At 43.5% G+C, this 27,720-nt stretch overlaps 2 protein-coding genes across 3 annotated transcripts in view; one reads left to right on the top strand and one right to left on the bottom strand.

Moving 5' to 3' along the window:
• The window catches only part of DNAJC13 (DnaJ heat shock protein family (Hsp40) member C13), an 87,204-nt gene extending 70,882 nt beyond the window's left edge, over nucleotides 1-16,322 (top strand). For both annotated transcript variants that reach the window (XM_075921899.2, XM_075921900.2), the window contains 12 exons: nucleotides 80-171; nucleotides 1,179-1,278; nucleotides 2,263-2,337; nucleotides 2,508-2,620; nucleotides 3,647-3,816; nucleotides 4,320-4,362; nucleotides 5,254-5,427; nucleotides 6,369-6,548; nucleotides 8,456-8,596; nucleotides 8,953-9,096; nucleotides 10,142-10,241; nucleotides 15,482-16,322. In XM_075921899.2, the coding sequence (XP_075778014.2) occupies nucleotides 80-171; nucleotides 1,179-1,278; nucleotides 2,263-2,337; nucleotides 2,508-2,620; nucleotides 3,647-3,816; nucleotides 4,320-4,362; nucleotides 5,254-5,427; nucleotides 6,369-6,548; nucleotides 8,456-8,596; nucleotides 8,953-9,096; nucleotides 10,142-10,241; nucleotides 15,482-15,579 (1,430 nt within the window). In that variant the 3' untranslated portion in view covers nucleotides 15,580-16,322. The remainder of the gene's footprint in view (nucleotides 1-79; nucleotides 172-1,178; nucleotides 1,279-2,262; nucleotides 2,338-2,507; nucleotides 2,621-3,646; nucleotides 3,817-4,319; nucleotides 4,363-5,253; nucleotides 5,428-6,368; nucleotides 6,549-8,455; nucleotides 8,597-8,952; nucleotides 9,097-10,141; nucleotides 10,242-15,481) is intronic.
• A 1,316-nt stretch (nucleotides 16,323-17,638) lies between these two features.
• Nucleotides 17,639-27,720, bottom strand: part of ACAD11 (acyl-CoA dehydrogenase family member 11) — a 78,101-nt gene continuing 68,019 nt past the window's right edge. Inside the window, exons 18-20 of the mRNA XM_006133149.5 lie at nucleotides 24,382-24,498; nucleotides 22,888-22,997; nucleotides 17,639-18,214 (exon numbers count right to left, since the gene is read on the bottom strand). Of these exons, the coding sequence (XP_006133211.3) occupies nucleotides 18,100-18,214; nucleotides 22,888-22,997; nucleotides 24,382-24,498 (342 nt within the window). The 3' untranslated portion in view covers nucleotides 17,639-18,099. The remainder of the gene's footprint in view (nucleotides 18,215-22,887; nucleotides 22,998-24,381; nucleotides 24,499-27,720) is intronic.

The raw sequence follows: 27,720 nt of genomic DNA, 5'->3' as shown, positions 1-27,720 counted from the left end.
TTGGTGTGTAAAACTCATTGGAAAGCTTTTCAGTAAATGTTCTTTCAGATGGTAAAATGATTGATTCCTTCTCTTATAGGTTCTGAGTGTGAATGTATAGGTCACTTTAAGCTGATTTTCTCCCTTCTCCGTGTCCATGGAGCTGGTCAAGTGCAGCAGTTGGCTTTAGAGGTAATACATGGCTTAAGCAACATTTTTTTTGTGTGTGTGTGTGCAACCCCACAGTACCCAGTGAGCCACCTTAACCTAGCCAGGTATACAAATTCTATTCTTATTTATAAATAGAAACTGTTTAAAGATGTCACATGAGCCATAACTCTTTCCTACCTAAAATCTTGATCTTTCCGTCTGAATTTACCATTTTATACAGTAGTTCCTGAGCATTGGTTGTACATTTAAATGTTGACTGTTTTTAGAATTTACTAGAAAATTCAGTTTCTTCTAAAGTTTACCAAACCACAGATTCGGAATTATTTGGTCTTCTCAAGGGCTTTAACTCTCATGTTAATTTAGGTTAGTTTAACAGAGGCCAAAATCTTTGTATACTTTTAAGAATTAATTCCATTTGACACATTTTGTAGAATTTCAATGTTGGGACTTGAATCTAAGGGTGTGTCTAGACTACTGAGTTTTGTCGACAAAAGTGGACTTTTGTCGACAAAACTATACCTGTGTCTACACTACCGCAGAGTTCTGTCGACATAACGTTGACAGAACTCAGCAGTTTTGTCGACACTGGTAAACCTCATTTTACGAGGCATAACACCTTCTGTCGACAGAGTTCTGCCTGTAGGGTTGCGTCTAGACTACAGGGTTCTGTCGACAGCTTGCTTTGTCGACAGAACTGAATGTCGACATAAGTTTTGTGGACCGCTCTAGACGCTCTGTCGACACAAGTTTTGTGGACCGTATCTGTCGACAAAACTTCCGTCGACAAAACCCTGTAGTCTAGACGTACCCTTAGTTTATTACAGTACAATCCCCACTGTGTGCACTGTAATTTTGCTTACAAGTCCTGACTCAGACTGGGGTGGGAGGGTAGTCCAATTGTGTGTGGACCATACTGCCTATGAAAGTAATGCACTTCTTAGCCAAAAGAGACTTAAATGTACAATTTAGCTCTTTGCCCAAAAAATCTACTTTTTTTCCCTAATATTAATGCTTTTGATCTTTTACAGGTGGTGAACATAGTGACTTGTAACCAAGAGTGTGTTAACAATATTGCAGAGGCAATGGTTCTTTCCAACTTATTGGCCCTCCTGCATTCCTTGCCTTCAAGTATGTACTGCGCAGCTGCTTTCACAAAAAGTTATGTAAAAACCAAGCTTCGCAAACTTGTGGAAAGTTGTTGCATTCCAAATCATTTAAGTGAACCTGTAACCTGATCTGAGAGGGTAACCGAGTAACACTGTAATGTGCATGACCTAGAAATCCCATTTTATAAATCTAACTCTTTTGGTTCAGCTCAAATATCTCTTAATTACTTACTGTGCATCTGCACACCCTAAACTCAGAATAAGATATGCAATTTAAAATTGCGTATCTTATTTTGAATCTATTTGAAATATCTTATTTTGAAATTTGGTGTGTCCACTTAGCACATTTCAAAATAAAGTACTATTTTGAGACATTCCTTAATCCTTGTGGAACGAGAGTTACTGGGATGCCAAAACAGTGCACCCATTATTTAGGAAAAATATTTTGAAATGAGTGGCTTGTGTAGACATGGAGTAGCTATTTTGGGATACCGCTGGTATCCCAAAATAGCCATGGAGTCTAGACATGCACTCAGATTTCAAACCTTTCCATTGGAAAAATGCATGGAAAGTCTGACTTTCACTATATAAACTTAATGTTTGTCTCTCCAATTGGGAAATTTATAAATTGTGCAATATATCAGCTTCATAGTTTCAACTAGTTCTTCACCTGAATGACACCTTTGCTGTGAACTTTATAAAGAAAATTGTTGGAAGATGTAATGCAACTCCCTACCTGGAATTTAGTCAGGACCCTCAGATTGCAATCTCTAACTGACTCTTACTTTCAAATCCTTTCTTTCATATGCTCAGTAAATAAGCTTAATTTTGCATTAATTATGGTCCTTTCCAAGAAATGGTTCTTTGAGGAAAAACTGCTGGGTTGGCTTGTGAACACCAGAACTGCAGGATTTGGTTCTTCATAGCACTCAGTCCAATAGCTCTTTGTATGAAAGAGCTAATATTAGCAACATATTTCTCTAATATTTCTGTTTAATCTTGACAGGTCGGCAGCTTGTTCTTGAAACTCTCTATGCCTTGACATCTAGTACAAAAATAATTAAGGAGGCAATGGCAAAAGGTACAGTATTCGCTGAATGGTCGATAAAATAGACTGGTAATACAAAATGAAGATCCAAACTGTTGCAGAAATAGAGGTGTGAGATTCCACTCTGCTACTCTAGAGCAGTATACAACTAGTGGCTGCTGTAATTGGAAACACCTGAACTTCCCCCTTGTCTTTCCAAACAGGTGCTTTAATCTACTTGTTAGACATGTTCTGCAATTCAACACATCCACAGGTCCGAACCCAGACAGCAGAGCTTTTTGCCAAAATGACTGCAGATAAGCTAGTGGGCCCAAAGGTGAGTCAACTTAAAAAGTTGCGAGGTTATTTTTTACGCAAAAGACTTGCTGTCTTTGTAATCAAAGAGCTCCAGAAGAAATAAATTCAGGCAACCTTAAAGGCAGGTGTAATAAACTACATTTAACTTCAAGTTCCCCTAATAGCATTAGTGGGCTTACAAGGTTTTCTTAATGCTTTTCTCCTCTGCTTGTGTGAAACTCAAACATGAGGAAACTGTACAACAAACAGGGAAACTGACTATAAAAACTTGAATGAATGTTTCTCTTGTCTTTCAGTTACAGTAACATTAGGTATTTGTCTGAAAACATTTTACTGTTTATACTGTAATTAGATGGCCAGTGTTCTGTACAGTTTGGATAAGAACATATCTATCATAAGATGGCAAGAGTACTTGAGAATATATAAATTACATCAGTGGGTTTTAGAGGGGTTATGGATTTAGCAAATACTGTTTTCCAGTAGGTAAAAACCATTGATGGGACAAAGCATCTGTTCAGAAAGGAAGCAGAAGTTAAGTGCTCCCTAGCAGATCATATTGAAGGCCCTGAAAATGAAACTTGCATATCAAAAGTATCGGTTGTTTGCTTTCTTCTATCTTAATGTAAAGAGCAAATTGTCACTGTGTTCCTTTAATAGGTGACACTTATTTCAGGTAATTTTCTAACTGAGGTTTCTGTATAAAATCTTCTCAGAGCATCAGTAACCAGGATAATAAAAATGAGATCTCAGCTGTATTATTTTTGGCGTCTAGGTGCCTGCATTTGAGATGCCATTTCTCATCTATGAAATGAATGGCTGTGTTTTTATACCAGATAGCTTATTAAATGAAATCTATAAAATTTGAGTTTTAATTTAATTTGTCTTATCAGAAGTATTTTGACAGTCACCTACAAACATTTGCATTTTTTTAAACAGCTATTCCATAGAAAACCTTTTTTATAATGCCATTTAGTTTAATAGGTATGGTGTATGATAGTACAAGATGATTGGGAATACTACTTTTTTTGTTGTTGTGTTTTTGTAGGTAAGAATTACGCTAATGAAGTTTCTGCCTGGAGTCTTTATGGATGCCATGAGAGATAACCCTGAAGCTGCTGTTCATATTTTTGAAGGAACACATGAAAATCCTGAGTTAATATGGAATGATCTCTCCAGAGAGAGAGTATCCACAACAGTTCGAGAAATGATGCTAGAGTATGTAAACTTACTATATTCACTAAGCAATGTGTTTATGTAACAAGTTGATTCCTTAGGTTCATTCTCATTAGTTAACACCAGTATCCATCTGTAACAAAATGAGTTCTCCTAGTTTTTAATCCAGATTAAGGGAATGCCTGCCAGTAGAGCCTGCAGAAGGGAAGCTCAGCACAGCAGTGAATAAGTACCAAGTAATGCAGTGAATGTAACTACCACTTGCTGCCTAGAGACCCAGAGAAAAGGAAGGCACTTAGCTTTGAAACCATGTGACCTGTTGGGCTGAGAGAGCGCACAGAACTAAGATGGGAGAATTTAAAATGAGGGGAAAATAAGGTAGAGTTTGGGAATGGGATCTTTACTCAACAGTTACACATGGCAGGGAGTAGGAGAACCAAGAAGGGGGTGTGAAGCTTTGGGTTTTGAACGGAAGCCAGAGTGTTTTTGTTGTCTGTGGGATCAATAGTGTCTCTTAATTCATCTAATTCTCCTTTTGTTAATAGGCACTTTAAACTTCAGAGGGACAACCCTGATGCTAACTGGAAGGTAAAAGCAAAATGTTCATATTTTGGGTCTCCAAGAGAGCTAGAAGGGAAAATGGTAATAATTGCTTACCCTCTGTTCTCACGTGCATTTCTTTCTCTGCAGTGGCGTAGATAATGCCAGTAGCATGCTTCTAGCAAGGAATACCTTTGCTCTCATTACTATAGTCTAGAGCTGACATCTAAAAAACAAGTTGCACTGTAGAATTGTTTAATCTATCCTCCAAATAACCCCACAGTCAGGACATTAGAATCTCTTCCGCTGCAATTCAAGTTATTCTCTTCCAAAATGTGGTTCTGACAAGATGATTGAGTGTTGTGTTAGGAAATAAGTGTATTTAAAAACAAAACAAACCCTTACTCTGCAGTTCACATGCTGCATGGTTCCATACTTAAACAGTTAAATGCAATTTTTGGTTCCAATAAAAATGTGAAGTTGGATTTTTTTTTTTTGCTTCAATATTAGAATGTCTGTCATAAGGGTTCAGATTTACTCTGTTAATTTGAAACATCAGCTATGTCATTAAAATTGCTTTTGTGATGTGTCCATTGCTAGTTAATTTGCATTCTCTGCAACTAGCTGAATCCATGGACAAGATTTACTTGAAAATATCCACTACCATACACTACTTCCAAGTTCAGGATCTTATCTAGGAAGAAGTCTGGTACCTAATGTTTCTTCAGTAACTTACTGTAAAGAAATTGATATTGCTAACTTTGATGAACAAAGGGATCAGAAAACTTGTGCTATATAGATTGCTTCCTTTAAACATCAGTGAAATAGTGGCTATAATTAGTTGCAATCTTTTACTGATTTGCTTGGTATTTTCCTGATAGGGGGGTGACTTACAGCTGAATTATATGTTAACTTCTGTTCCCCTCTGGTTTCATATAGCTGCCTGAAGACTTTGCTGTGGTGTATGGTGAAGCGGAAGGTGAACTTTCTGTTGGGGGAGTCTTCTTAAGGATCTTTATTGCCCAGCCGGCCTGGGTTCTACGAAAACCTAGAGAATTTCTTATTGCACTATTGGAAAAATTCACTGAACTGTTGGAGAAAAATAACCCCCATGTAAGATGACTTTCTAGCTATGCTTTTAAAACTTGGTTCAACATTGTAAGGGCAAAGTTTGGCAGTTAATGTAAGATGCTAATTAGCATTTTGGTTGACTTTACTTCTGTCTTGCTGCTTGTATTTATGATTGAAATGGTGGTAAGTTTCCTTTCAAATTTATAAATAACTTTAAATCTTCTGATTTTATGCAAAAGCACCTGGATATGAAGTGCTTTAAAAATTCTAAATCAGCAAATCACTAGAATTTGAATGCCCTAAATCAAGAGTACCTCTCTTTTGGTTGCTTCTTTCAATCTTACTGGAGTTTTAGCTCAGGGAATTGACTAGGGGAATGCAAATCAAGATATTTCCTCAAACATTCTGTAATTGCATGGCTTGCTTGGAAAAATCTGCACCTATCTAGCTCTATTGAACAGTACAGAATTTCACAGGAAAAGCAGCACTTAACATAAACTGCAACATTAAAAGTGGATTAGAAATCAACTTTCAGTTTGTCACTGTCCCAGTAAAATCACTAATCAAAGTTGCCTCCCCCAGCATTCAGCTCAGTATAAAAATAAGCCATTTGTAGCTTATTCGTGAAGTGAGCAAAGGCAGTAGTTTTGCTTAAAACTCTACCGTATCAAGTCTGAAGCCCATTCTGGCTCAGTTACATCTACTCTAGTTTTCTAAAAGAAGCAAATGTATTCCGTGAGTTAGGCAAAGTTGTGAGGGTTTGGTAGTAAAAATGCATCTCAATTTCCTGGCTTTCAGTCATTATTTGCAATCAGTACGTATCTGTTCTAAGTAGTTCATGCTGCCTTTCTACAGCTCTGAAAACAGTAAGTACGTTTGCCCTGCAATTGCAGTGGAATAGCCTGCTGTACTGCATTACTTGAATATTACAGCTACTTTTGCCCTGGAAAATTAATAATGCACAGATTTCTATGCTTTTACAGGGGGAAACATTAGAAACTATAACAACGGCAACCGTGTGCCTCTTCAGCACTCAGCCTCAGCTAGCAGATCAAGTCCCACCACTTGGTCATCTCCCCAAAGTTCTCCAAGCTCTGAATCACAAAAACAATGCTATTCCTAAAAGTGCTGTTCGTGTCATACACACACTGTCTGATAATGAGGTACTGAATTTAAGGTTTTCTCTAGATCATGGTGGGAAACCTTTTTTGGGTCGGGCCACTGACTCAGAAAAATCAGTCGGGGGCTGCGTGTTAGTGAGAAGCTCCTGAATGAGGAGAGAGACACTCCACATGTTCCTCTTGCACACTAGAGCCTGGGGGGGTCCGGGCTAGTAAATCTAGTGTACTCCAACTCTGTGGGTGGGGCTGGAGCACCAGTCCGGGATCCCCAATGCTGAGCTTCGGGGACCGAATCTAGGCAAGCTAGGGGCTGCATCCAGCCTCCCAGGCCTGAGGTTCCTGCCCCTGCTCTAGATGAAATGTATACTAAGTGTAAATGGTGTGTAAGTTCATACCAACTTACGGCTTGTCTGCATGGTACAGCAAAAGTTCTAGGGGTGTGTGATTTATAGAGCACTCTAATTGCCCTACTTAGACCTGGCTGGTACATGCTAAAAGGTATCTGTTTTGGATTAATACTCTGTTACCTCCAGTATTACTGCAGGTCAGTGCCAGTAGTGCAGGGATGGGTAATAATTTTTCCCTGGGGGCCACTTCAAAAATTTTTGAAGCATGATTGGTCTGAGGGTGGAAGAGCCCCTTTGCTGCCCCCTGCACTAGGCACCCATGCCCTGGCTTGGTGTGCTCCCCCACCCTCAGGCCAATCTGGCTACTCGCAGGGTGGAGGCAGGGCAAAGAAAGCTTCATGCAGCTCTCCCATCCCAAACCCCTGATTGGCCTGGGGGCAGGGGAGTGAGTGAAGCCTCCTCAGTCCTCTCCTCTCCTCTCGCCAGCCAGCGCGCTGCACTTCGAAGTGCCATGTACTGCTTGCAGGATGGGAAGAGACTTCGCATGCTCGCCAGCCAATTAGGGCCTGGGGGCAGGAGAGCGCCTGAAGCCTTCTCTGCTCTGCCTGTCCCCAGGCCCTAATTGGGTTGGGGGTGGGAGAGCAGAAGGGTTTCTGCAGGCTGGATCCGCCCTCTTGGCCGGTCAGATCTGGCCTGTGGAGGCCCTTTTGCCCACCCCTGCAGGATCTACACAGGGTAATAAGAGCACAATATGTCAGAGCACTTTACCTGCAGACAGTTACTTATTGTGGAAAATAAGGGCCTAAGTCAGGGGTGGCCAGCCTATGGCTTTGGAGCCACCCGTGGCTTTTCTGAAGTTAATAAGTGGCTCCTTGCTCAGGCACTGACTCAGGCTGCTGCCACAGGTGCCAACATTCCAGTGCTCAACTCCTGGCTCCATCTTTTCCTCCAAGTGTATTGCACCCTCGCTCCTTCCCTCCCCCACTGAGCCTCCTGAGTGTCATGAAACAGCTAATTGATTGCAGCGGCCAGGAGGCAGGGGAAAGGAAATGGAGGCACTTGATTGGTGGGGCTGCTGGTGGGCAAAAGATACTGGAAATGAGAGAGGAGGCACCTGATGGGGACTGCTGACAAATTACTGTAGCTCTTTGGCAATGTACATTGGTAAACTGTGGCTCCTTCTCAGGCTCAGGTTGGCCACACCTGGCCTAAGTCTTCTGAGAATAAGAGCCACATTGGTTACCTATGTGAATAGTTCATGCCCACATTCTTAAAATTAGGTCAAGAGAGCTTCTAGCCAGAGATGGCTTTTTTCCTACTGTGCCTGTTTGTCTTACTATGGTTGTTTGACTAGTAAGTGATTTTAATTCATACTAATTATGGATAAAAGCATATAGCAAATATCTGTTGCAACAGTTGGTGCCTGCTAATACTATTGGGCAACCTATAAAACTCCTCTAGGAAAGCTGTATGAAGGGAACAGTTAGATACCTGTAGTTCATTGTTGCAGAAGATGTATAAGCTACAATAAACACAATCATAGATACGAATGTAAAATTCCATCAATCATTGCAGCACAAATGTTTTTCCTTCTCTGTACAGCTTTGTGTTCGAGCAATGGCATCACTTGAGACCATTGGCCCGCTGATGAATGGAATGAAAAAGCGATTGGACACAATTGGTCTAGCCTGTGAAGCACTTAATCGAATGTTTCAAAAGGAGCAGAATGATTTAGTAGCCCAAGTAAGCAAGCAATTCTAAACAAAATGGTATAGGTACTTTTCACAGTTCAGGACGTGCACAAGAACTGTGTCCTGTGATTATCGACTGTTAGTGTTCTCAATGGTGCTTGCCTCGGTCTTGCCTATTAACTTGTCTAATTTTACCCACTGCTGGTCTAGCACTGTTAACCTGAACTGCTCTATTACAACTACTTATTGTGGCTCTTCAGAAGCATGATCCTATTACTGTAACAAGGCATAACTGACTAGCACGATAGCTGCTCTAAGGCAGAGTGAAGTGAGCAATCAGATACTGGTAAAATTCCATTCCATTCACATGTCTTAAAGTCCATTGTATCTCCAATAATTGTTTTGTAGGCATTGAAAGCAGATTTGGTTCCGTATCTCCTAAAATTGCTTGAAGGTGTTGGCCTTGAAAATCTGGAAAGCCCATCAGCCACGAAGGCTCAGATAGTTAAAACCTTGAAGTCTATGACTCGCAGCCTACAGTATGGAGAACAGGTAAACACATACTAGAAATGTGATTCACTGAGTTTGAGAACTTAATTGTTATACACAAGGTTGCAGTTTTGAGCCAATATACCTCAGGGCCTGTCTCTTGGCTTTCTTTATTGAAGTGCTTAAGCTGTGTCAATGATTGGTCTTTAAGTAGCAGAGTATCCCAGATTCGCAGCTCTTGGTGAGCTAGTATCTTTCTATGAAGAGAAAATCAGGAGCAGAGGAGGAGATTTATAGGCTACTAGACGAACTGTAGAAATGTAGTTGGAGAGGCCTAGAGTGCCAGTGAAGGCTGATTGTGACCTCTGACAGTAGATCAGCAAGAACTGACACAGGTGTTCTCAGAGCCTGTACTGCCATGGGTAAAGAGTTAAGGATCTGGAGAACTACAGCCTGAAAACATTAGCACCTTAAATTCCTCTGCACAGAGAATGCAGCAGCATTGCTTGCTTAGAGTTGGGCCGAAGAATAAATTGCTCAAGTAATACAGATTCCTCTGACCAGTTTGACTGATGTATGGACCCACTTGCAAAGCAGTAGTAAAATCAGAATCTTGTTCATTTTATCCCTTTGGTTCAGTTAGTCCTAGACCTCTTTCTTCCATCTTCATTCAAGACTGTCAAGTACTATCCAGGTTGCTGGCCCGATGTGCTGCAAGGAAATAGCTGTACTTCGCATGCTGTCTGGCATGTGAGACAGATGGCTACTGCCATTTGATTGTGCTCTCCCTGTCGACCAACTGAATGTGTGAGGGAAGAGAAACACTAAGGAGAAATTCGAGCTGTTCAATATAATACATCTTCCTGAGATCCATACTTGTATATGCAACCTCCACCCAAATGGTGACCAACAGCTACCTGTTGATACTATAATAGTTATGGGGTTTTAGGGTAGGTTTGTGTATGCTTTTTTGGATATTTAAGCATTCATAGATGTAGTCAGCTTCTGAAAACTGAGCTTGCCACCTTTAGTAAAGAATGGAATATTTCCATCCAGTTGCTGTGAGCAGTTACTAAATGAAGGCACTTATCTGTTCCTTATGTTTTAGGTAAATGAAATCCTGTCTCGTTCTTCTGTGTGGAGTGCCTTCAAAGATCAGAAACACGACTTGTTCATTTCTGAGACACAAACAGTAGGATACCTCACAGGTCAGTTACACTACTTATTTCAGATCAAAATTGTAACCTTCACTTCACTGCTACTGTCGCAAATGCACTTTGAAATATGCCTGAAATGGAACTAAGATATTTGACTCATTGTTTAAAGGTGTAGTGGGTATAGACTATTTATTTATCCTCAGTATTTTACTGCCATTGTGGCCCCTTCCTTGCATAATGCTAATGCCATAAGTACTGTTTTTATATTAGTTTGATCTCTTCTGCTGATCTAAGTAGGCCATCTGTTAGCCCATGAATGGCACATACCTGAATGTGTTTCTGAGAAATCAGTTACTAGGGTTTTTAGTGGGGTTTTTTGGTTTTGTTTTTTTAAATGTAATAGGCTTTGCAGTGCTTTGTATTCTTCCACATTTTCCTGCCAAAGGCAAATAGTCCTCGCAGTACTTTGTGGGATTACAGCTAAAGTGTGTTACAGCTCCAAGTGGTTGTTGTACTTAAATATCAGTTTTCAAAAGTACCTAAAAGAATAATTCATTATGGCTTCATCACTTCTGGTGGGAGTTCTAGTCTTCATTTTTCAAATGGCATCATTTTTGTTCAAAAGCAAATACAAGAAGCGTGATTTTACCTGTTGACGCTGCAAATATTTGATCACTTTATTGACTCATGAGCTTTGGATTATACTGAAGCCACATACTTGCATTTTGAGACCTGTAATTTTGTGGTAAGAGTTGAGCATGTCTAGATTTTTTTTTTTTTCATTACGATGGGGCATATTCTAGTGTGGTTTCCTTCGTGGAGTCCAAAGCTAAGCTTATTTTATTTAACAGTCAATGAGCTGAGTTTTTTGGCTCATGCTTAACATTTCTACTAGGTATGTTAGATATTGGGAATTGAATAGTGGTGTAACTACATGAAATCTTTGAGATTACACAACTATTCAGTAGTCCCTGGGGCCAGGAGGTGGCAGCCAGTGTTTTCCTCGGGAGCCCCATGCCGCCCTGTGCTGCTGCCTCTGTTTCAGAGGTGCCAGTGTTTTCCTGGGGAGCTCCATGCCGCCCTGTGCTGCTGCCTCTGTATCAGAGGTACCAGTGTGGGGAGCTGGTCCATGAGGGGAGCCAGTTTGAAATCCAGCTCCCCTTACGGACTAGCTGCCTGCTATCTCTTATACAGAGGTGACAGCTGAGGGTGGCAGCAGCCCCTGTCTGTGGGAGGGTTTGTGCTCCCTGTGGACAGAGGCTGCTCTGTGACAGCCTTTCCTCTCTCCTCCTCCTCCCTCCCCCCCCTGCTGATTTGATAAGAGGCAGTAGCAGGGTGGAGGTAGGTGGTACTGCAGAGCTGGTGTTGAGGGGGAACTGGCTTTTAAGCTGGCTCCCCCTAGCACCAGCTCCTAATATTTTCTTTCTCTCTTCTCTCCCCCCCCCCCCCCCCCCCCCCACACCCACACACACACACACACACACACACACACTTGCTGCCTCTGCTTATTGGTTAATCATCTAGTTGACTACTCATTGACATCCCTAATTTCAACAAAGCTGTAACAAGTTTTTTCTCTTCTTTGATTTCTGATGAAAGAACCCTGGGACACTACTATGAAATGTCTCCACTAAAATATTTAAAACTGAGGGTGAAGGCCAAAGCATCTTTTAACGCTTCTGATTTTGAAGGACTTCATTAAACCTTTTCTTAAGTCAGGTGTGACTAAGCTTTTTCTCAGTCCATGGAACTTGCATGTTGTAGACCTACCTTCTACCTTAACTCTCATGTCATTATCAGCCATCATTTGTGAAGTAATACTGACTAGATTATTCCTCTCCTTTCCGCACATTTGTCTGAAAGGCTCTAAAATTTCTGATATTTCCAGATTAAACTTACCAAGCCCGTTTGGCTAAGTGAGACTAAAAATTGTACAGCTAGAAGCAGATTCTTAGTGTTTGAGTTTTGGAGCATGCCATTGATTGAACAGGAGAACAGTCATTTGTGGATTATTTGCTCTGTTAGAAAAGGCATTGCCATACAGCATATTCAAGACCTGTTATCTAAACTTTCACTACTCCATATCTTTTTTGGTAAATAGTCTGTTCTCTTCTTGGCTATCAGGAAGACATCAGAGCCATCATGTTTCCATGAGTTGCTAGACATCCTCCTGACCGATTCATTGCTCTTTTGCTGAATAGAGCCCTACAGTATTTCATATACAGGTTGGACCTCTAGTCGGTATTTCCCTTGTCTGGCAACGTCTATTTCAGCATCTCCATGGGTGCTCCTGAGCTGAAGCACTCTTGAGGAAAAGGTTGGCAGCTCCTTCCCCCACCCTCCCAGAGCTTCTGTAGTGCTGCAGATTAGCTAATTTGCAGGGTTTAAACTCAGGGAAGGAGACAGGGAAGAGGCAGGGGTGCTGTGGAGCCCAGCAGCAGAACTTGGTGTGCTCCTGCTGGGCTGCACTCCAGGTTGCAGGGCTCCACAGCTACCCTGCCTCTTCCCTTCCTCTTCCTCTTCTCTCCCTCCCTCCCCCCCAACCATTCTCTCACTCAGTGCTGGCCTTGCTGCTGCCACTACAGCAAAACGCTACAGCTGGTGGCAGCAGAGGGGGGGCCCCCCACAGTCTGGAAAATTCCTTAGTTCAGGACCAGTCAGGTCTTGAGGATGCTGGACCAGGGAGATAAAACCTGTAGCAAAAATCTGAATGACAGGAGTGAGGCTAAATTCTTTGCTTGTAAAGTGCTTTGATACTAATGGCAAACTAACCATAAACTTAGTATTCCTGTATTTATACTATGGGCTGTCCACTCCGAGTGCTATGGTACTTCGAAAATGCTGCTTATGCTGACACATAAGAGCTTCTCCCATTTGCAGAGGTGCACCACCTCAGAGGCAGCAGCTATGTTGAAGGGAGAAGCCCTCCTGTGCACATAATGCTGTCTTATGCTGGGAACTGGTCAGACTAAGTGCATTGCTCGCAGGGTGGATTTTCCACACCTCTGAGTGACACATAGTAACATGAATTTGTAGTGTAGACAGAGTCTGGTGTTCTGTCCTTCCTTTGCTTCAAACTGCTTTGCTGTCTGCACTTCCCTTACAACTTCCCTTGCTTATTTCTTTTTCTCTCAGGTGTCTCCTCTCCTTCCCTTCTAACTGGTAGCAGTCCTCTTCACCTCAGAAGTGGGCTTTAGATGTGCTCTGCCAGGCAGCTTGCTAACTTCTGTGTAGCTCTCTAATGCAGGTAGATATCACTTTGCTAAATGCATGTTGCATTTGCTGTGTTCCTAGTAATTAATGCTCTTTTAGATGCATGCTATACGATGGAAGCAAGTGTGTAGTCTCCTCAATATTGCACATGGTGCAAAATACTATACAGACTATTAAACTGCTGCAATTGTACTTACAACTTTTGGAATAGTAAGTTGCTCCACCTAGAGAATATACCTTGCAGACTGATGATGTAAACATGAAGACTAAGCCATTTCTGAAGAAGTTTATTAGAAAAATCTTTCTGGAGAAAAGATTTGAAGAACAAGTGAATTGAATTTACTATGTTAAATTTGTTAGGGTTCATTTGTGATTTTAAATCATTACTGTTTTGTGCCATTAAACTAAGTTATCTATCCACCCAGGGGATTTGTGAAACCAGCGTACCTGGTATCTATGGAGTAATGGCTCTTTATAAACTTAAAAGGCATTGTGCTTTTCATGTGGCTTCCTCATGGCAGCTGTTCGCTTTTTTCCTTCAGAAATGTAAAACAGCTTGGCTGTTGGTTTGCTGTAAGGATATATAATACTACATTTTTGACAATAGAACTTAGATTTCAGTATTTATGTAGGTGAAGGGAAATTAAATGGATACGTTCACTAACTCTCTGTATAGAAGGTACCAAAAGACCATGTAACTTCTAAAACAAAGGGTTTTGAAAGGTTTTTGTTTTGAGAACCCTACAGATACTCACTTCTCTCTCCTCATTTTACACGATCTTTCGAAAGAGGCTTTTATTTTTGAAAGAACTGTGTCTAGACCACGGTTTCAGCATTTTTCGAAAAACGCTATTTTGAAAGTGAAATATATTTATGCAAATGAAGCACGGGAAATTCAAGTCCCGGCTTCATTTGCAATTTCAATATGTCTAATTTACATCCCTCTTTCAAAAGTTTAGACATAGCCTTGTTGAGAGATTCCCAGCTAGTGAGGCTGCTTAAAGGCTTTATTCTTGTAAAAGCATGGGAGTCCCTGCTAGATGCATCTGAAAACATAAATGCCAGCATGAGGGTGTTCAATTATAGAATACTAAATACTAGTAATCATAGTCTTCCAGGTACAGGTTGGACCTTGCTTGTCCAGCACCCTCCGCAACTGTCTGGTCCCAAATGAGGGAATTTGCCAGACCAGGGCAGGCCCCCTGCTGCTGGCTTTCTAGTCTGTTGCGGGCTCCAACTTCCGGCCCAACTGGTCACCCTGCTGACGGGCCCCAGCCAGTCTCTCTGCCGATGGTCCCAGCTTGGTGGGCTGCTTTGCAGCCCTAGCCAGCTCCTTTGCTGGGCTGCCATCCTCCCCCTGCCGGGCTGTCACAGCCTGGTCCCTTTGCCACACTGTTGTGGTCCTGGATCCGGCTCCTCTGCTGGGGATGCAGCTCTCTTTGGCCACATGCTGCAAACCACTACACCAAGAAGAAGCCAGAGGGTGTAGCCAGGAAGTCAGGCTGTTTAAATAGTGCCCGGCTGCCACCCAGCTCCAGCTCCAGCTATCCAGTTTGCACAGCCCCTGCTCACGCTGCCCCAGCTGGGCTGCTGCTACCTCCAACTGGCTCTCAGCTGCCAGCCTTTCTGCTTCCTGTCTCCCGGCCACCAGGGCTCCCTGGTCCAGAATGTTGCTGGACCAGAGTACCCCAGTTTAGGAAGGTGCAACATGTATGTTGATTTGTTCCTTTTTGTCTAGTGGCATATTAAATCGATTAAATGTCAGATGCTCAAATATGAATATGCCACCATGCATGCTCTAGTTTCTTAAGCACAAATCCTAGGGATTCCCTTGGCTGTTACGTTACAGTAATTTTGGGGGAAGGGATGGGTGGATATAAATGTGGCACATCTTAAAACAAAGCCATAAAGCAGAGTGTCTCCTTATTAAGATTAACAGAACTATTTAAGGTTAAACTTCATCTCAGTATTTTCAAAGATGAAAACTTTAACCAGGGTAATTCTACACACTAAGTACTGAGAACAGTCATTTGATTATATTTAAAACTAATACTATTTTTCTCTTCTCCCCCAACCAGGCCCTGGAGTTGCTGGTTACCTTACTGCAGGAACGACGTCCTCTGTAATGCCCAGTGTACCACCTCCTGTAGACAATGAATTGGGAGATACCAGCTAAGGGATTTGAAATACGCATGAAAGACTTTTTAAAGGCAGATTGGCCAGTGATGAGGAATAGCACTTTCCTCTGTCTGATGCATCAGAATGAACTCTTACTGCCTTTCCAATTGGCTTCCTGACAGTGTTATTCCTTTTTCTATGAATATATTTTTTTTAGGTGAAAAATGTCACTGAGTCTGTCACATTGTAACATAAAGCACTCTAAGGATCAGCCTACATGGGTACACAAGAATTTTTCTTGTTGTACGTAAGCACATTTTGTTCCTTTCTATTTGTTTACAAGACTGTGAATCAAACACAACTTTTCCTAGTTTTTATATTTTATGAACTAGCATGACTGGAGTTGAACTACAGTCTAGAGGAATTGGGCTAAATCACTTGACCACCATCACCCCCACTTAAAGGGCATTTTCCTCCTCTGCTCCAAGTCTGACATGATCATTTTCATTGAACATGACTTACTAGAGGTTTGTCCCTGCACCAGTTCACTGATGTCCTTAATCACTAACATTATCTTAGACACTTGTATGTATAACTGGCTTTACCAAATTGAAGAAGCTTAGCAAAACAAAATAAAATAAAAAATTAAAGTGAACATGATATGTAAGAACCTAGTGTAATTGTGAAATGTTCTATACATTATCCAGTATATAAAAGCTTTCTATATTGAATGTACATTATACAGATCATTCATATGTACATAAAATTTTAAAAATAAAGGGAATGGAGAGCCTTGTTAATGAGACAGAACTGTTCGTTTTCATGGAATGCATCTTCCTCCTTGGAAATTCTAGAGCAGCCAGCTAGACTACTTCTGAGAAGTATTCTTGTGCAATAGCAAAATGCAGTAAAGAAACTGTGTTCAGAGTTGATTATCAGCCAGCAAATGTTTGGCAAAAGAGTCTTTTACTCTTGAAATAAAAGTAAAGCAAATGTCAGTGTATAAAGGCTCAGTGAGTAACATACTCTAAATTGTAGAAGTGTAAAAACAGACTGGTATTTCCATGTCTGGTATTTAACAAATATTTTTAGTATGTACTAGGGGAATGCAATAATCAGTCAATCCCAAGGGAAAGAATCCAGGAAATATTAAACGGGTCCATTGGGACAACTTGCATAATACAGCAAGAGTCAAAATTATATTGCTCCTTTTAATCTTTTAGTTGCACAGAAGAGTTCTGATTCACCACAGTCTGTAGCAGTGCGGTCCAATTGACCGACACGTACTATGCAGGTGCTCAGTTACTGGGTAGATTGGGAAGGAAAGGGGCAATAGAACCTAGTATTCAGAATGTAATGCTGATGTTGCATATTCACTATAGAGCTAAGCTTTTAAGTGGTTTTTATTATGGCCATGCATGTGAGGGAAGAATCTGACCTTTTAATATTCAGTGGTGTGGTTTTGCTAAGGTTAGTCTGATCTACTGAAGATACATCATTGGCATGGGGATGGCTATATCTTTCTAGATAGAATATGAACAATGGCTGCCTCTGAGCTTGGATATCTTTTCCTTGCCTGTATACACATACTCCTGCTAACAGAGTATAAATAGCAGTGTACCCATGGTAGCATGAGTAGAAGCAATGGAGGTTTTGCTTAAACTTGCCAAATACCCATATTCTGCACTGAGTTTGTGTGGCCTGAAACATTTGCTCCCTAAGTAATATGTACTTCTAAAACTTGATATGTTAATAAGTGATACCTAGTAAAATCAATATTCAGTGTCAAATATGTTACCTGTTGGTTACTACACTGCTGAAGAGCTGGAGAAGGTATTTCTTTGGAACCAGAGCTAGACTGAGCAAGCAAGAACTTTTTCTAGTTTACTTAACTCTTTCCCTTAACGCTTGCAGACTTGACTTTACACAGGGTACAGATAGTATCAGAGGGTACAGATAGTTATTGCTTTTCAGTGATGGGCTGGATAATTTGGTGGACTTTAGGCATTCTTGGTTTGTGTTACAAGCAACACTTAAGGTTTAAGCTATTAGGAATGAACAACAAAAAGGGGTCTCTGTACATACTTTAGTTCCTTTTGTAAAGAAGCAGCATATGCTTGGGGGGGAGAAATCTTTATTCAGACATGTTTGCAGTAGTGACACTTAACTGTTTGAGACTTAAAGTGCAAATTTCAGGTGGTGCTCTAAGCAAAACCAATTTAGAACATAAACATAATATTCCATGGACATTCACACACAGGTCTTGATTGAGAGAACATCAGTGACATGATGACAACCCAAGGCTTGGTAAAGTAACCTTTCCAGTTCCTGGCTAGAAAATGAACTGGAAAAATGTTATTCAGCAGCTTAGGACATGGATATCTATAAGCAAAAAAATCCATGTTATCCTTGAACAGTAAAATCTTATCACTGTAGAATTATCTATTTTGACAAATACTAAAAATAGGTAATTTAGTTCAAATACCTTCAGCTTTGCCCCCTCCTGCTAAATAATTCAGTGTTGAAACCCTGGATCCTTTTAAGAACAGAAGTAATGCTATTGTGTGATTAAACTTTATTACATTTTTGAGGTTAGTTGTTTGGCTTGGTCCTGTAGTTCCAGTTTTGCAATTGCTGAGAGGTGAACTTCATCAGGCCCATCAGCTATTCGTAGGGTCCGAATAAAGGCAAACCTGCGTAAGAAGTCATTCTGATGTTATTGTGGGTTCTGTAGCCTGCACTGCTATCATTTTAATAGTGCTGCTTGGTATGTGATGGCAAGAAATGCAACAATTTATTTTTAAAGTACAGGTCTTTTCAATGAAAAGAGGCAGTTTCCTTGATACATGAAACAAGGAAACTGGTGTTGCTAGAATAGCTGAAACATGACATCTATTCAAGTTAGGGATGCTAATGGTGAGTGGTGAGCATCACCCATTAACCAATATCTCCCCTCCCACCCACAGCTGCTCATGGCTCAATTTAATCAGTTAAACTTAAATTAAGGATTTAAAACCACATTTAAGTGAACCAAACTGGTTATGAATCCTTAATGAGTAGAGCTGGCCTTGGGGGAAACCGGAATCTGCCCATACAGGCAGTCCCCGGGTTACGTACAAGATAGGGACTGTAGGTTTGTTCTTAAGTTGAATCTGTATGTAAGTCGGAACTGGCATCCAGATTCAGCCGCTGAATCTGGACACCAGTTCTGACTTACATACAGATTCAACTTAAGAACCCCAGGTGTCCCCAAGTCAGCTGCTGCTGAAACTGATCAGCAGCTGATTCCAGGAAGCCTGGGGCAGAGCAACTCTGCCTTGGGCTTCCTGTAGTCAGCTGCTGGTCAGTTTCAGCAGCGGCTAACTTGGGGACGCCTGGGGTAGAGCAGCTCGGGTGCTGCTGGATTGGTCCAGTAGCGCGGCCGCTCCTCGGCGCTACTGGACCAACCCAGCAGCACCCTAGCTGCTCTGCCCCAGGCGTCCTGATTCAGCCACTGCTGAAACTGATCAGCAGCGGCTGAATCAGGACTCCTGGGGCTGAGCAGCTGTGGTGCTGCCGGGTTGGTCCAGTAGCGCCAAGGAGCGGTGCAGCGCCCCACCTGCTCTACCACAGGCCCCGGGCTTTGCTCCACATCTCCCTGGTCTGCTGGGGGGGCACTAGCTGCGTCCCCCCCCCCCCAGCAAACCAGGGAGAGACTGAGCAAAGCGGCGCAGGACCCGGGGCCACTTCCAGCTGATCTGGAAGCGGCCGCGGGTCCGGCCCCGTCTCCCTGGTCTGCTGGCTCCTGCAGCAGACCAGGGAGATGGGGAGCAGCTTTTCTTGCCCCGGAGGAGGCAGGCGGCAGGACCAGGCGTCCTGCCGCTCGAGTCCTCCAGGGCGAGAAAATCCCCGTTCGTAACTGCAGAGCCAACGTAAGTCGGATCCGTGTAACTCGGGGACTGCCTGTACTTGAAATTCTAGACTTTCTAAATTTCAAGATTAAATCTTTTTGTGCTCCCTTGGAAAAGTCAGCATCCTATAGGAGTTTGTAGGCCTTTCCCCATCCACTAGTTATTGCCTGGTGGAAGAGCCTCTTCTTTGCATTGCCAGATAATGAGTCAGTTCTTGAATGTAAGCAGCCTTGAGGATAGAGATTTCAGATGGAAATGTGTAACCATTCAAATTTAGTGGCTGCATGCAGCAGGCTCTGCAGTATAGCTTTACTTACACAAAGGCAGCAGCTGGCTCCCTGAGAGCTGGTGCATGCCTAGAGCTGGCTTTTAAACTGGCTCTCGGTGCATACTGTCTGCTGCTGCCCTATGCTGATTGGGGCAGCAGTGCAGCCAGCTCCTTGGGAATAGGTGCATGTATGTGCCCATAACCCGAAGATGGCGCTGAGCCCTGCGCTGGGGAGCTGGTTGCTGCCACATGCAGTGGGCTATTGACTATAGTCGTCAGTGCAGGGTGGCAGCCAGCAAGCTGGGAGCAGAGGTAACAGTTATGGAAAAGAATAAGCATGAGCTTATTGGTTAACAGTTTAAATGGTCACACTCTTACAGCCTTAGTTTTCATTTCCATGTAGTTCAACTGTAGGTTGCCACCTCTGAGCAACTGGACTGGTCCTTTCACCTCAAGAGTAGATGCTAATGCTGTCAGGGGACCTAAATCACTGGCATTATATAAAAAAGAAAAGTGACCTCCAGGCTGACTCAGGGGCTGCTTAGTCCAGGTCTGGGCTGCAGCCTGTGCTCTAGGACCCTTAGATGAAGCCAGTTGGGATGGGTGGCTCTAATTTTAAGTGCACTCTCTGGCCTTGCAACCTTATGCATGGCCACTAGAGGAGGAGAGAACCACACTGTTTCACTTCAGCACTTGAAATGCACTTTGTGCTACAGTACTACCTGGTGGTACCATGGGGCTTGGACTCTCTCCCCTAGTGATGGATATTCAAAAATTGGGTCTTGTAGCAGGGACTCTTATTAATAAAAAGTGCAAGTGGAAATATGAAGTGCCTTGGCCAAGGCAGAGAAAGCTGGGGCATGAACTAACAATCCTATTTCCAGTGCAGTGTTCTAATCTCAAATGATGGGACTAGCGCAGGATTGGGGAATAAGTGACATGTGGGCCCGAGGCAATTTACCCACAGGTTAGCCCTGGGCAGACAGGTAAATAATGCAACTATGGCAAGTACAGCTGCTCCCATAGGCTGCAGTTCACAGATTCCAGCCAATGGTAACTGCAGGAAGCAGGCTGCTTCTTCCCCACCTCGTACTAGCAGGAATGTATTTTGGCCCACAGCAGAGAGCAAACTGACCCATCTAACCCAGCTATGAGAGGAGCCCATGGCTTGTAAGGGAGCTGATTTTTTCCCAGCTTGGTCATTAATGCTTGTACTTCATTGCAGTAAGTCTCTCTCTGCTCCTGGCTTGCTGAAGGATGGCATGGTATAGACGTGTAGGAATCTACTGCTGTTAACTTAGCTTATGGGCTCACTGGTGTAGCAGAAGCATATTTTCATGATCAGTAAGGTGCTCTATTGCTGAGACAAAGGGTCACGGGTTGAGTCTTTCATCAAGGTTGGCACCTCTGAACTGGCACCAAAGCCCCTGCTCTGTAAGTACACTCTACCTCTGAGGCAGATGCGGTTCAGAGACTAATGTTGTACAGGGGAAAGGCTGAATGGATCAGTTGCTCTCCTCTGAACTGAGGCTCTTGAGTGACAGAGTAGCTGGGATGGGTCTCTATAAATCTACATTTTACACTGAACAGTTTTCTGTCCCTGAATCGCCACAAGATCATCTTGATAAGATGCTAGTGCAACCCCATTGAGATCAATGCAAAAATCACCAAGTAAAATTCTACAGCTTGTGTTACACAGGAACCCAAAACTAGATCATGCTAGTCCCTTCTGGTATTAATTGAATAAAATTTCATGCTCTATCCCTGAAGTGTGGAATAACACCTCTGAGTGCAGGAGACAAGTTTGTCTTTCAGCTGCAGTCCCACTGACTTCAGTGGAGATGGGAGAGCACAACAATGCTAGAGCTAGGGAGGTAATTGATTGTTACACAAAGTTATTTTTGGACATTGTTGAATGTATCATTGAAAATGCAATTCGCCATTTGTCAAAAATCAGACTAGCAGCAGCATGGCCTAGCCCCCAGGCTGAGCGTGTCAGGTAGTCTGGTAAAGCTGCTTCATTTATTTATAAACAGTTACGGGAGTAGGGACTTGAAGTTGGGTCTTCCCTAGCCTAAGTGAGAGCCCTAAATTCAAGTCCCTCTACTACTAATCTTTTAAAATAAAATAGTATTTTCAGAACTGACTGAGAATGACCCAAAGCCCAGTGGCTAGACTGCTGCACTGAGAGATGGAAATTCAAATCCCTCATCAGGCAGCTGGTGGAACTGACCCTCTGTCTCATATCCCATGAGGCCAATCCTAACCCCCTGAGCTAAAGGTGATCAGGGCATTGCCCACCTTCCCCACCATTTGGGATAGGGAATGTTCGCTATCATGTAACTAAATAGTCAAGTAACCGCATTACATTTTTGTGGTTACTCCCACTATTCTATAGTACCTAGGGACAGGGCACTCCAGCCACCTCACCCTGCTGCAGGGTGGCAGGCAAGAGCCAGTCCATGAGGAGAGCCTGTTTAAAAAACAGCTCCCTGTGCAGACTAGCTCTCTCCTGCTACCCCGTGTTGTTACTGATACAGACCCTGTGTCTGAGGCAGCAGTGCTGCGGGGGGCAGGAAGGCAGCACCAGCTCCATCTGCCCCCCCACACACACCTCTATAGGAGGCAGCAAGGGGGGGGGGGCGGGCAGGTCCACAGAGCCAACACATGTGGGAGGCCTGTGTGAAAGCTGGCTCCCAGGGTGTATCAGCTCCAGCCTGCCCTCCTCACCACCACCTTGATCAGAGGCAGCTGTGGGGGGGGGGGGGGGGCGGGAGAGAGAGAGCGGGTAGATCTAGTGCTTGTGGAAAGTTGGCTTTTAGGTCAGCTCCTACTGGCACCATTTTCCACTCCTCTCCTCCCCTCCTCCGTTTGCTGCCTCTGATACAGAGGCAGCAAAGCGGGAAGTCCATATAGTCAACAAGACTAACAGATAAGCCCAGGCTTATCCGTTAATTGTGTAGGTGCCTACACATTGACATCCCTATTTTGTGGTGGTCAGAATTGGCTGACGAACTTAATAAAATATCACAATTAGTTTGGGGCCAGTTGAAATGGCATTTTTGTCAAATTATTTGCCAAAACAAGTCTCTCCTGCTCCGGTCCCAGCAGAATTTGGCTCAATTCTGTTTGAAACGTAGAGAGCATTTTAACCAGTTTGACAAGAAAGGGGCAATACTGGTAGTGTTTTAGAAACTTTCATACTCACATATGAGCCAAAGGAAAATCCTGAGAAACTCCAGCTCCTCCACAAACTTGGATTGCATAGTCCACCACTTTAAGGACAGCTCTGGGTGCAACCACCTTGATCATAGCTATCTGTATTAAAATAAAAACAAACACCTAACCATAGAAGTTTTTCACTGCAAGAAGCGTAGGAAATGGGAATTTCATTGAACTCGGGTCCTGTTTATACAGGTTGGACCTCCCTTGTCTTGCACCCTTGGGACCTGACCCATCCCAAAGGAGGGAATTTGCCAGATAACAGAGGTCCCTGCCACTGACCTCCCCGGATGATCCCACCTCCCTGTGGCTCCCTCTATTCCAGCCCCACTGCCACTGGGCTCCAGCCTGCAGGGCTTGGACTGGGCTCTGACCTGGGAAGAATCCCCAGGGACAGAGCTCCCCAGCTGTAGAGGATCCACTTCTCCCCTGCCTGAGTGGGAATCTCCAGGGATGGGGCTTGCTAGTCCCCCTGCTGCCCCGCCTGGCCAGGGCTCCCCCAGGATGGGACTCTCTGATCCAATAACATCCGTGGTCTAGTTGCCAAACCAGAGTGTCCCGGATTTCAGAGGTTCAACCCATATCCCAGGCCCAGTTCCAAGTGCTGGATTGCAAGCCTCCGCCCATTGGCCACAAATCAGGGACTTCACATTGCAAGCTTCCACTCCACCTTTAAAACTACTTCACCTTCAGGAATGACCTCAGTGGCTACAAAACTTACTCAGGCTATGGACACAATCGATTCTTGGTCTCTCTGACTGCAGAGTGCTTTATTCTGGGATAGGAACGCTTCTAGAAATTGAACTCGTGTCATATCCCATTTGGGCTACATTCAAATAATTGTTGCAAGGTGCTAATTCTGAAAGAACGGTAGGGTGCTTGGCAGCATGCAGGATTGTGGCTGTAGAAGGCAAGGTTTTGTACCTACCCTCTGGGCCATCTAAATGCACCCCACTCCATTTACACTTTTAGGCTAAGGCTAAAAAGTAATGATTTCACCTAGAACATAAATATACCAGGTAAAAGATTAACAATACTGGGCATCTTTAACCTGTATTAAGTGGCTAACAAACCATAGTGGCCAAAAATATCAAACTCTTGCATAAGATGGTCAAGAGAACACAGATTTCAGACAAATCAGCGTGAGTCTAATTCCAGAATTTCCCCAGGGAATTTTTTACTAGATTCTAGTGAAATCTAGTAAGCAGGCCTGGTTGGAGAAGAGCAAGGAGTTTCCAGGAAATTTTTTTTAAAACCACTTAGGTTCCATTTTTCAAACCAGAGGAAGTTTGCCATTTTTCTGACAACTGGAAAAACATCTTGTTAAAAAACAAACGGAAAACTGCAATTTCTGCAAAAGTGGTTTCTTTCATAGACAGGCACAAGATTTCCGCCAGCTCTAAGATAAGAGCGAGTTTTTATTACTTTATTTTTCCCTCCTCAAAGACAAAATAAAAAAAACACCATCACCACCACTTACCTCTTTCCTTGCTTGTGCACTGCCCTTGGTATCAATGCTGCGGGCTGCTTTCAGGGTAAGCAATCGGGCCTGCTCTATGGCAATGCGGCTTTCAGCAATCCAATGGGAAACAACCTCCTGTAGAGACGTAAAGAGAAAACTGGGGGCATGAAACAGACCAACATCATCCAGGTTTCAGAACAATCCTTTGCCTCTCAGATACACTTGCAGGCTGTGTCTAGACTGGCCAGTTTTTCTGGAAAATCAGCCACTTTTCTGGAAAAACTTGCCAGCTGTCTACACTGGCCACTTGAATTTCTGCAAAAGCACTGACTTCCTACCGTAAGAAATCAGTGCTTCTTGCAGAAATACTATGCTGCTCCCATTCGGGCTAGTGTAGACAGCTCAGATTTGTTTTGCGCAAAAAAGCCCCGATCGCGAAAATGGCGATCGGGGCTTTTTTGCGGAAAAGTGCGTCTAGATTGGCCACGCTTTTCCACAAAAAGTGCTTTTGCGGAAAAGCGTCCGTGCCAATCTAGACGCTCTGTTCCAAAAATGCTTTTAACGGAAAACTTTTCCGTTAAAAGCATTTCCGGAAAATCATGCCAGTCTAGACGCAAAGTTTTTGAATGCTGGATGCTTAAATAAGACGACTCATGGATAGAAATGGGCTGATCATGAAACGTACTGAGCTCCCATTGGCTCTGAAGGGGTTTTAGTGTACTGAGCACTTCTGAAAATCAGCCCACTTCTATACCTGAGAGAACCCTCCATGAAAACTAATCAGACACATGCTCAAGTAATAAAAGGTTTTCTCATCCAACTATGGGCACTTCCAGCCCAAGGCCTAAGCGGCTAGTGACTGCAAGTGGGGTTTTGTGGATGTAATGGGCAAAGCCTCAGGATTGCTGTGGTTGTGCTCTTACTACCAGAACATGAGCAGGATGAGGAGTCCAAGTAGCAAGCAGGCAGAGAGTAGGACAAGTGAGGATGGGCAGCTAAGTGATTCATTTTTAGATTTTAGAGTAAGTACTGCCTCGTGCACCTCCTCGTTGCTATTACTACCCGTTCAAAACCGCATCCTGGCAATTCCGTCCATGACACGCAAAAATGGTATCAGGGATTCATTTCTCCACTGTCCACATCTTGGAGGAGGGGGAACAATGCGAGGCTTCAGAACCTAGGAAAACAGTTCTCTGTGGGCCTCAGTGCATTTGTCCTTTACTATTTTTGCCAATGTCCCACTATAATCGACTGCCCAACCTCAGCTTATTTGCAGTAATTTAAGACCTTGATAGCAGCCTTTCTGTGCTATTTTCAGAATCTCTTTCCTGTGTGAGGCTGCCTCTCTGTGGTAACAGCATCTGAGCCATTCACAAACAATAAAAATTCCATTTTGCAAATTCTTTGAACACAGCAAGCCAGACCCTCAGCTCGTGTAAGTGAATGTAGCCCCATTGAAGTCAGCTCCCTCAGGAGAGGAGTTGGCCCGATAATAGTACCCAACAATCTTTTGTTTACATCTTTGTTTACTGAGAGGGGTGCTGAGGAAGAAGTGCACTTGGTGATTTTGCTGGATGACGTGCTAACTTTAGTATTTTGGTTCTGTATGTAATTATTCAGTGAGATGTGCTGAGAAGTATATACTGCTAGGCTATGTCTACACTGCAGGCTTTCTTGTGCAAAAACTTGCAGAGCGTCTACACTGCACGTGCGTTTTTGCACAAGTAAATTTACAGTACAGCGTCGGAAAACAGGGCTTCTTCTAGAAGAGTTATTCCTCTCCCCATGAGGATAAGCCCTCTTGCGCAAGAGCTCTTCCACAAGAAGGCAATGTAGACAGGCAACATGAATTTCTTGCGCAAGAAAGCCCTATGGTTAAAATGGCCATCAGAGCTTTCTTGTGCAAGAGAGCATCTACACTGCCATGGACGCTCTTGCGCAAAAGCACATGCCAGTGTGGACGCTCTGTTGTGGAAGACCTTTTGCACAAGAACTTTGCGCAAAACACTTCTTGTGCAAGAAGCCTGCAGTGTAGACGTAGCCCTATTGTATGCCATGCGTTCTAAATATTTTCTAAAATCTGTTGCAATCACTTGACTACTTCTTCTCACCTTCATGGGGGGAAAAAAAGAAGCTCCTGAGCAGAGACTACAAAATACTTAACATCTGTCAATTAGAGGGACTCTTCAGCACAACAATTAACAGACAGGGCAAAACAGGCAAACACCCTGAGAAGGAATGTTTGGCAGCTCAGACCAAACACTTACTCTGGCCTTGACGCTGATTTGCACTTGCAAAAATGAAGTTATTTTTGGCTATGATCACACATGCCCAGTCTCTGACTAGGTTCACAAGCCAAGTGAGGAAACAGATTGATAGAGCCAGACAAACACTCAGAAGTCAACTACTTCAAGGCAGGCCTAGCAAGGCCATCTGAAGAAGTGGGCTGTGCCCATGAAAGCTCATGATACCATCTACATGTTTTGTTAGTCTCTAAGGTGCTGCTAGACTATTTGTCATTTTAAAAGTTTTTTTTAGTTACAGACTAACATGGTGAACCCTCTGAAACGTTTCAACAGGGAAAACAACATAACTCTACTGGTCATCTCATAAAGCCCCAAGCTTAAACCCATCATTGACAATCTACAAGCTATCCTGGAAAACAATCCCTCTCTCTCACTGACCACGAGAGCCAGGCCAATCCTCACCTACAGACAACCCCACAACCTGAAGCAAATCCTTTCCAGCAGCCCCACACCACACCTCAGATACACTCACCCAGGAACTTATCCCTGCAACAAGCCCTGTTGCCAACTCTGTCCACATATCTATTCAAGTGACACCATCACAGGATGTAACCACATAAGCCACAACATCAGGGGACACCTGCACATCTACTAATGTGATCTATGCCATCAAGTGCCAGCAATGCCCCTCTGCCATGTATATTGGCCAAACTGAACAGCCTCTATGACTGGGGTGGGCAAAAGGGCCTCCGCGGGCTGAATCCGACCTGCCAAGTGGGTGGATCTGGCCTGCAGAGGCCTTGCTGCTCCCCCGCCCCCAGGCCAACTAGGGTAGGGGAGCGCATGAAGCCGCCTCCTGCCCTGCCACGAGCAGTGCTGCACACTGCTCGCCGGGTGGGGGCAGAGCGGTGAAGACTTCACACGCTCCCCTACCCCCAGGCCTTAATTGGGGGCCTTAACTGTAGGTACTGGGGGTACTTAACTGGCCTGGGGCGGGGGAGCACATGAAGCCTCCTCCCGCCCTGCCAGGAGCAGTGTCGTGCGCTGCTTGCAGGATGGGGGCGAGGGAGAAGGGGGGAGGAGGCTTTGTGTGCTCCCCTGCCCTCAGGCC

This window comes from Pelodiscus sinensis, chromosome 2 (assembly GCF_052426305.1).
Source record: "Pelodiscus sinensis isolate ZL-2025 chromosome 2, ASM5242630v1, whole genome shotgun sequence".
Lineage (NCBI taxonomy): Eukaryota > Metazoa > Chordata > Testudines > Trionychidae > Pelodiscus > Pelodiscus sinensis.
This window is presented reverse-complemented; position numbering and strand designations above follow the sequence as displayed.